The sequence below is a fragment of the Acanthisitta chloris genome, unplaced genomic scaffold (assembly GCF_000695815.1).
Source record: "Acanthisitta chloris isolate BGI_N310 unplaced genomic scaffold, ASM69581v1 scaffold18720, whole genome shotgun sequence".
Taxonomy (NCBI): domain Eukaryota; kingdom Metazoa; phylum Chordata; class Aves; order Passeriformes; family Acanthisittidae; genus Acanthisitta; species Acanthisitta chloris.
Window position 1 is genome coordinate 1 of NW_008651386.1, and position 9530 is coordinate 9530.

Below are 9530 nucleotides of genomic sequence, written 5' to 3' on the forward strand. Positions count from 1 at the left end.
CATCCCTTCCCTCCAGTGTGTCAAATTACTGATCTGAGCATTTCAATCTCCTCACATCATGTGAGCTGAGTTTCACCAAACAATGCTGGGTCTCAGTTAGACACAGAAGTCTTCCTTTCAGGAGGAAATGTGAGAGGCAGCAGTGGTGCATACTGGGGGAAATAACTGGAGAATTGATTTGTATCCAGAGCAAAAAACCATAAGGACATTGGTCATCTTACCTTTACAGATATATCTCATGCAGTGAAGTGAAGTTCTTTCTCTGAGCTCTTCTTCTAAATTCAAAACTGAGGCAGTTACAGACCTCTAACTCACCTGTTGAGGATGGAATTGGATTCTCTAAACTGTCAGGTGCTTGTGCTTGCCAAAGGGATGAAAAATGTCATATGTATCTTTGATAATAACATTCTCTATTCCTTTTTCCTTTTTTTTCCCCACAGCTCCATTCAACCCTCCCAATGATCCAGACAGTATGGTCAAGTTTGATGCCTATGGAGATGGGATAGGACGATACAACGTGTTCAATTTCCAGTACACTGGAGACAGATACTCCTATGTGAAGGTTGGGCAGTGGGCAGAAACCTTGTCCCTCGAGGTAGACTCTATCCACTGGTCCAGGAACTCTGTCCCTGTCTCCCAGTGCAGCGACCCCTGTGCTCCTAACGAGATGAAGAACATGCAGCCAGGAGATGTCTGCTGTTGGATTTGTATTCCCTGTGAAACCTATGAGTACCTGGCTGATGAATTCACCTGTGCAGACTGTGGGCCTGGGAAATGGCCTACAGCTGACCTGACTGGCTGTTACGACCTGCCAGAAGACTACATCAAGTGGGAAGATGCTTGGGCAATAGGTCCTGTTACCATTGCATGCCTGGGCTTTATTTGTACTTTCATGGTCATTGCAGTGTTCATCAAGCACAACAACACCCCCCTGGTCAAAGCCTCTGGCCGTGAACTGTGCTACATATTGCTCTTTGGGGTCTTCCTGTCTTACAGCATGACTTTCTTCTTCATAGCCAAGCCCTCTCCAGCTATCTGCACCCTCCGCAGGTTGGGGCTAGGAAGTTCCTTTGCTGTTTGCTACTCTGCCCTCCTGACAAAAACGAACTGCATAGCCAGAATATTTGATGGTGTAAAGAATGGTGCTCAGAGGCCCAAGTTCATCAGCCCCAGCTCTCAGGTCTTCATCTGCCTGAGCCTCATTCTGGTGCAGGTTGTGGTGGTGTCCGTGTGGCTCATCTTGGAGGCCCCAGGCACCAGGAGATACACTCTGCCTGAGAAAAGAGAGACTGTCATACTGAAATGCAACGTCAAGGATTCCAGTATGTTAATGTCCTTAACCTACGACGTCATCCTCGTGGTCTTATGCACTGTATATGCCTTCAAAACCAGGAAATGCCCAGAGAACTTCAACGAAGCCAAGTTCATCGGGTTCACCATGTACACCACGTGCATCATCTGGCTGGCCTTCCTCCCCATATTTTATGTGACATCCAGTGACTACAGAGTAAGTCTTTGCATGTCTCTGTCCATCAGTCACGTGCAGCTTTCACTTCTTTTCTCCTCTGGATCCCCTTACAAACAAGTTCTCTTTCAGTGTTAATGCTCACCTAAGCATATCACCAGATTTGATGATCCAGAGGGAGGTGTCCCTACCCAGGGCAGGGGGTTGGGACTAGATGATCTCTAAGGTCCATTTCAACCCTAAAATGACTCTGTGATTCTATGATTTTGGCTTATGTCTGTGAAAGTCTCACTTCAAAAAGACCATGTACAGTTTGAGGTGGAAAGGATTAGTGCTATCAACCTGATTGCAATAGAGGCAAAGTGTATGGATTAGGTATCAATAGTGGTTCACATCAGTAGCTGAAGTCATAGTCCTACCAGAAAAACCCAGTAGATCATGAGCTGGAATGAGTCATAATGAATTATTTGGCAGAAATGGGCCTTAAAATAAAACCTGACCTAACTAGTCTGAAAAAGAATCTGCTATTGAAACAGGAGATTTTCTTCCAGATAAAAAATAGGAGGATAGAATTTCAAAATTTCCCATGAAACAGGTTGTTAATAAAAAAATATAAAAATAATCCAACAAATGTTATTCTTACCTAAAGCACCTTCTATTCTTTGGGCACTGTGTAAAACACAGACCTTGCTGAGCAGAAAATCTTGGTCAGCAAACTCTAGAACCCTTAAACTGTTGAAATGGTCAGGGTGTTGCAGAGTTTCAGGTTCAATAAGATCATATTTTTGAACAGAAGGAGATTGTCTCAGCGAAAGATTCAGATCTGCTTCACTGGAAATCTCAGAGTTGCTGCGATGTGAGAAGTGGCTGCTGCAGTTGGGCCTTGCAGCAGTTTGCAGGGAATGAGCTGAACTTTGTGCCCAGCAGAAAGGCAGATCAGCTTGGGGGGTTATTATTGCCAGGAGTGTGTGCATGAGCTACCATCTAAAACTGGGGAGTTAATAATGTCACTTCACACACTTTTGGTGTGACCATCCTGGAACAATATATGTAGGACTCTTTTTCTCAGCTTAGGAAAGGCACTGAAAACCTGGAGAAAACAAGGAGAGCTAACAAATGACGCAGTAAGACACACAGAGTGACAGTAAAGGAGCTAAATATATTTAGTCTAGACAAGAGTAAACCCAGGGAGACGTGATCACAGACTATAAATAATTTGAAGGCAACAACAAGAGGGGAAGGGATTATTGAGCCTCAGAAGAAGTTAGAAGAGTGGGTAATGGATTGAAGCTAATGAAGGAAAAGTTTAAGGAAGGCACTGGGGAACAGCTCTGGACACCCAAAGCAATCAAGAAAACAGACATAGGGGGAGGGAAATCTCAGTGCAGACAGTCACATGAGTGAGCAGCACAGACACTAATGGGCAAGAGGAGCATGACTTGGTTGCTCAAGCAAAATTTTGCAGCCTTATCTCCTGAGTGGGTTTTTTCAAAACCACTTGTAGGCATTTAATTTATACACAATGTTCAAAAAAAGCCAACTCAAGTCCTACAAAATAGGTGGGAAATGCTTTTAACACCTTTTTGACAAGGCTACTCTCCTGGGGCTCCTTGATAAAACCCATATTTAATTTTCATTCAGTGTTACATGTTGACTCTGAATCAACTGGTGCCATGCTAATGTAGCCCAATTCTGGGAGCATCACCAATAAACACCCTTAGAAACAGAGTAGTAGTAATACAATATTAATGCTGACTGGTTTGAGAGGTTGTAGCTAAGCAAAAACATCACTCAGGACTCACCTTTCTGGAATAAAAGGGAGAGCTCCTGGAGATTTATCCAGAGATTTGTTGTTCAAATCACCATAGCAGTGAAAGAAAAAAAAATGTGGTTCAACATAGGATGCATCCATAGCAATCCTGAAGCAGAGATGCCCCTCTATAAACCCTCCCAGGTGCCACACAGCATGTTGGCTATGTTGGGATGGCAGATGACTCTGTCTTACACACACATCAAATTACCACTGCTATTTGCAGCCAGATGGGTAAGGAAGATGTTAAGCTGCACTGGTCTTAATGTCAACCCTGGATCAACTAGTGACCAACCTCTGACTTAGAGCCACTGATGTCAATGCTTTGAGTGCAGTGTTTCAGCCAGTTTTCATTCCACCTCACTTATCTAGTCAGTGCTTCATCAGCTTGGACATGAAGATGTCACAGGAGAATGCTAAAAACCTTGCAAAAGACAAAATGCATCAGCTATTCTCTCATCATCCACCAACTCAGTCATTTAGCTGTAGAAGTTTATCAATGTGGTTATACATAATTTCCTGTGTAAATCCATACTGACAATTGGCAGCTATTGCTCACCTGTGCAAGCCTCCTGCAAACTTTATTTGCTTGATGAGAGTCCAAAGGAGGCAACGAAGGTGGTGAAGGACTTTGAGGAGAAGCCACATGAGGAGTGACTGAGGCACTTGGGCTGTTCAGCTGGAGAAGAGGAGACTGAGCACAGAGCTCATGGCTGGATACAACTCCCTCAGGGAAGGAAGTGCAGGGACAGCTCTGACCTCTTCTCTCTGGGCCCAGGGACAGGACCCAGGGAATGGGCTGGAGTTGTGTCAGGGAGGGTTAGGCTGGAGATTAGCAACTGGTTCTTCTTTCCCCAGAGGTGTTTGGGCACTGAACAGCTCCCAGGGCAGTGTCACAGCCCCAAGGCTGACAGAGCTCCAGAGGTGTTTGGCCAATGCTCTCAGCACAGGGTGTGACTGTCAGGGATGTCTGTGCAGGGCAGGAGTTGGACTGATGATCCTCAAGGTCCTTCCAGCTCTGTGATTTCCTGCCCACTGGGATGGACCATTGTTAAGCTTGGATGAAGTGATACTGGGTTGATACTGGAGGTTGCCCAGACCCAGCTGCAGCAGCTTGCACTTAGTCTTGTTAAACCTCATGAGATACTCATGGATCCACTTCTGAAGCTTTTCCAGTTCCCTCTGGATGGCATACAGTCATCCATGAGTAGGAACCACACCTTGATGTCATCAGCAGATTTGCTGAGGTTGCACTCGTTCCCTTTGTCGACGCCACTAATGAAGATATCAAATCACACTGACCCCAGTACAGACCCCTGAGAGACACCACTTGTCTCTGATGTCCACCAGGACTCTGAGTCATTGACCACTACCCTCTGGATGTGACCTTCCAATCAATTTCTTATTGAACCATGTCAAATCCATATCTCTCCAATTTAGAGAGGAGGATGTTGTGGGTGACTGTGTCAAAGGCTTTACAGAAGTTCAGATAAATGACATCTGTAGCCCTTCCCTGGTGCACTGGTGTAGTCACTCCCTTGTAGAAGGTTGCTAGGTAGGACCTGCCCTTGGTGAAGCTGTGCTGGCTGTCTCAAATCACCTCCCTGTGCTCCATGTGCCTTAGCACAACACGTGGCCCAGCAGGATTTCCTCCACTCCACCAGCACAGCTGTCTGGTACATGAGGCCAGCTTACACAGCAAACTGCTGGAGGGACCTGGCTTCAAAGAACCCTGTGGGAAGGTGGTGCTTTTAACCCAAATCATTTAATTGATTGAGTGTATAATTATGGCAGCACAGCTGAGCTGCTCCAGGAGGCACAAAGCCTAGGGAAGCAGGGGGGGAGGAGGGGTTTGATGGTGAAGAGAACTTACCTTAGAATCACAGAATCAACTGGGTTGGAAGAGATCTCCAAGATCACCGAGTCCAACCCTATGGTGGTTACAAGCCCATGGCACTAAGTGCCATATCCAGTCTCACCTTGAAAACCTCCAGGGATGGTGACTCCACCACCTCCCTGGGCAGCACATTCCAATACCTGATCATTAGCTTCATTTTAGTCTTGTTTTACCTGTGCAGTGCCTGGTTCAATACCCACCTGAACTGACAGCAGAGCTCTGTGGGCAAAATGCAGAGGAGCAGAGGAGAAAGTGCAGCTAAGCAGTTCCTTTCTCATGCAGCTTCCATGTTCCCTCACCCTGTGAAAGCCAAGCACCTTTTCGTGGCTCTTGCCACATCCACGTGGTGTAAAGGGTGATTGCTACATGATCACATTAATTATACTCCTCAATGACAAAACCCCAATCATGCTCAGCATATTTATCAAGCAACAAAGTCCAGTCCCTACTCTATGGTTCATTTTGCACCAGTTGTTTCTGACAAGTCAATACAAGGCTGATGGCCAAGAACTGCAGGAGTGTAACTAAGGAACCAGGAGCTGTGGATATATAATCATTGGAGTTAAGCAGTAGAGTCTAAAGCAGTTTAATTCAACATCTTAATTAAGGAATCTGCTTGGAAGAAAAGAGTATAAACTGAAAATGAGGCACTAAACTTGGCACCTTGAACAAAAAGGATAAAAGGTAGGCAGTGCCAGCAAAGCTGTGCTAAAAAACACCCCAAGGAAACCACTCTGAAGTCCTGCAGCTCTACAAACAGTTCACTTCTGAGCCCAAAAACTGATGGCTCAAAGTCAGCTCACCTTTCAGGCCCAGTCTGGTCTGTGTTTACTCCAAATCACACCTACATTTCTGCAAGGGATTACTCAAATTCTTTAACTAGGACTGAGGCTGGAGACTAAACTGGTTTTCAGGCTGAGGCATCTAATGTAAACCCACACAAAGTAGGGTATGTGTGAGCTGGTTCCCACTGCAGCCAGAATTGCTCAGATATTGCATGACAGGAGTTACAGAGGGTTCCCTGACCACATTAGAAATCAAGAGTATGAGATAAAGAGAGCAGAACTATCCTTTCTGTTCTGAACTGAGAGAGAACACAGTCTCCCCCTGACATACAGAGACACAACCCTAGGATTGTGGAAGAAAAGGATGTGACAGATGTTCATACCAACCTGTACCAGTGCAAACTGCTACAGAAAAAGAGAAGGTTGTGTGGAGACCTCATAGTAGTCTATCAGCATCTGAAGGGGCTCCAGGGAAGCTGCAGAGGGATCTGTGTTAGGAGCTGCAGGGACAGGACAAGGGGCAATGGGCACAAATTGAAGGAGGGAAATTGAGATGAGATGTTAGGCAGAAGTTTTGCCTGTTCTGGTGGTGAGACCCTGTCCCAGGGTGCCCAGGGAGGCTGTGGCTGCCCCAACCCTGGCAGTGTTCACAGCCAGGTTGGATGAGCCTTGAGCAACCTGCTCTGGTGGGAGGTGTCCCTGCCCAGGGCAGGGCTTGGGGCTGGGTGAGCTCTAAGCTCCATTCCAACCCCTAAATTCTATGATCCTATGAACCTCCAGGACTGTGGCTCCTGCTGATGTATGTTACTGTTTCTAACCTTGTGCATTTCAGAGCTGTCCATACTGAATCCCAGTGCTCTCCACCCACTCTCTCCTAGGTGCAAACCACCACCATGTGCATCTCTGTGAGTCTGAGCGGCTTCGTTGTGCTGGGCTGTTTGTTTGCACCCAAGGTGCACATCATCCTTTTCCAGCCCCAGAAGAATGTGGTCACTCACAGACTCCATCTCAACAGGTTCAGTGTCAGTGGGACCGGGACCACCTACTCTCAGTGTAAGTAACAAAACTCCCAGCAGTGTATCAGGATGTGAGGGTTGGGAAAAGGCAAGATGGGTCTTTTACCAGCAGCAGAAAGAACTTTACAGGCTGAACTATGTACCCTGTGAAAACATCACTGCATTTGAACAGTCATAAGCTGAGCCAGGGCAGAGTCAGATTGGGTGTGAGGAGAAATGTTTTCCCTGTTGTGGTGTTCAGCACTGGGATATTGCCCAGGGAGGTGGTGCAGTCACCATCCCTGGAGGTGTTTCAGAGGTGTCTGATGTGGCACTGGAGGATCTGGGTTAGGGTTTGGGGGTTCCAGCAGTGACAGGTTCATGGTTGGACTGGATGATCTTTGAGGTCTCCTCCAACCTTGATCACTCTATGATCTTCACTCTCCTCATTGTAAGCAGTTCACAGCTTTGGTTTTGTTTTGAAGCTGTGGCTCCTTTTCTGGGGGAGTTGCTCAGTCAGCTGGATATTTGTTGGGGCTTTTTCCTTTGTCTGTGGACACCATGTCTACCCTGGAAAGCTGATTGAAAAGCACAGTACAACTCTAAAGAGGCAAAGAATAAGCAGCAGAGGAAAGGGGGACATGGAGCAAGGCTCACACTAACCTAGCCTGAGGTTTTTGAGTGTCACCTAAGTTTCAAAACTGGCTTTCAATTGGAGAGTTACACATGGACTGGAACTCCTCCAGGGGTCCTCTATAGGGGCCAGAAAGAGAATTGAAGCTACTTTTTATGACCAGACTGGTAACTTTTTTCTCTCAAAATTTATTTTGCCAGGCCTTGTTTCAAACTAGCTGGGACATATGGATTTTGTATGTGATTAACTCCTGGTTCTCCAGCTCTCAGGGACATGGTGTGACTCTTGGGGTTGTCCTGTGCAGAGCCAGGACTTGGGCTCGATGATACCTGTGGGTCCCTTCCAAGTCAGGATGTTCTCTAAGTGGCACACAGAGAGCAGGTTTGAATGTTCCTGGCTCTCTAGACAAAGTGCAAGGTGCCCATGGCAGTGCTGAGCCCTTGCATTGTAGAATCATAGAATCAACCTGGTTGGAAAATAACTCCAAGATCATCGAGTCCAACTCTACCATGGCACTAAGTGCCACATCCAGTCTCAGCTTGAAAACCTCCAGGGATGGGGAATCCACCACCTCCCTGGGCAGCACATTCCAATGCCTGAGCACTCTCTCTGCAAAAAATCTCTTCTAATATCCAACCTAACCCTCCCCTGGCAGAGCTTGAGTCTGTGCCCTCTTGTCCTGCTGCTTTCTTTCCCTTGGATTATCTAAGCAAAACGAGGGACAGCCAGGAAAGAGGAGATCAAAAGCATGAACTGAAGCCAAATCACAACTTCTGGTGATGTCACACGTTTGCCCTTGGTCTCAACACGATGCCAAGTGAAGGTGAAGTGTCTCTTGCAGATCCAGCAGTATTTCAGGAAAGCCCTTGGCTGCTGCTGTAAAGATGTGTAACTCAGAACCCTGCAGGGCCTGCCATCACCACTGCTGAGATCTGTAAGGAAAAGCAAGAGTTTTTTGGTCTGGCTCAGGAGATACTTGGTGTGAGCACTTTACTCCACCCAGCAGAGTTAATTGCTGCATCCCAGCACTACAAGAGAGGTACCTGATGTGGAGGAAACCTGGGAACTCAAAAGACAAGGCCACTCATTTCTCACCTACCACTATCTCTTTCTGTCCCATTTTGATATCCTCCTGACCCAGTTCTTGTAGTATTTGAGCTATTCTTGCTTGTCAATGTGTTGGACTTCAAAAACAACCCTGAAGCTAGAAAAGCTCTGGGTAGGTGAGTGATGTTCACAGACACAAAATGCTTTTGCCTGCAGCCACACTGCAGTGGAACAGGGATTTGAATCAGGTTCCCTGAGCAGAACTGATCTTTCTATTTTCCAGCAAAAAGTAGAAGTAAAAATAACAACAATAATAAAAGATTCAGGTCAATATGCTGACAGGTTATACACAGTCAAAAATGGAATACAAAACCTGAGACCTAATTCTCACAGCTCACAAACATGATGCTCTGTGACCTTTTAGCTACAGAGGGTGGTGAGACCCTGTCCCAGGGTGCCCAGGGAGGCTGTGGCTGCCCCAACCCTGGCAGTGTTCACAGCCAGGTTGGATGAGCCTTGAGCAACCTGCTCTGGTGGGAGGTGTCCCTGCCCAGGGCAGGGCTTGGGGCTGGGTGAGCTCTGAGCTCCATTCCAACCTCTAAAATTCCATGATTCTCTGATTTGAAGAAAGGATAGTTTGTTCTCAAAATGATGCTGAGCATCTCACAGAACCAGTGTGCACCTGAGGGTGTAGCCAGCACCAGATCTGGAAGACTGAACATGCCCTTGTCAGCTGAATAAATCACTTTTTCCACTGGCTGGTTGAATCTCCTGTGGCACTGCTCGCCGTGTGCTTTCTCTGATGAAGGCATCACATTTCCCTGGGTCACTGTTAGCATTAACCTAATGTATCTTTGAGAAAACACCTTTATGGTGCCGTGAGCAGAGATGTCACAG

At 46.6% G+C, this 9530-nt stretch overlaps 1 protein-coding gene across 1 annotated transcript in view; it reads left to right on the plus strand.

Moving 5' to 3' along the window:
* Positions 1–440: 440 nt before the first annotated feature.
* The window catches only part of LOC103800738 (metabotropic glutamate receptor 3), a gene marked incomplete at its 5' end in the record, with an annotated part of 10959 nt that continues 1869 nt past the window's right edge, over positions 441–9530 (plus strand). The window contains 2 exons of the mRNA XM_009073125.1: positions 441–1507; positions 6836–7010. Of these exons, the coding sequence (XP_009071373.1) occupies positions 441–1507; positions 6836–7010 (1242 nt within the window). The remainder of the gene's footprint in view (positions 1508–6835; positions 7011–9530) is intronic.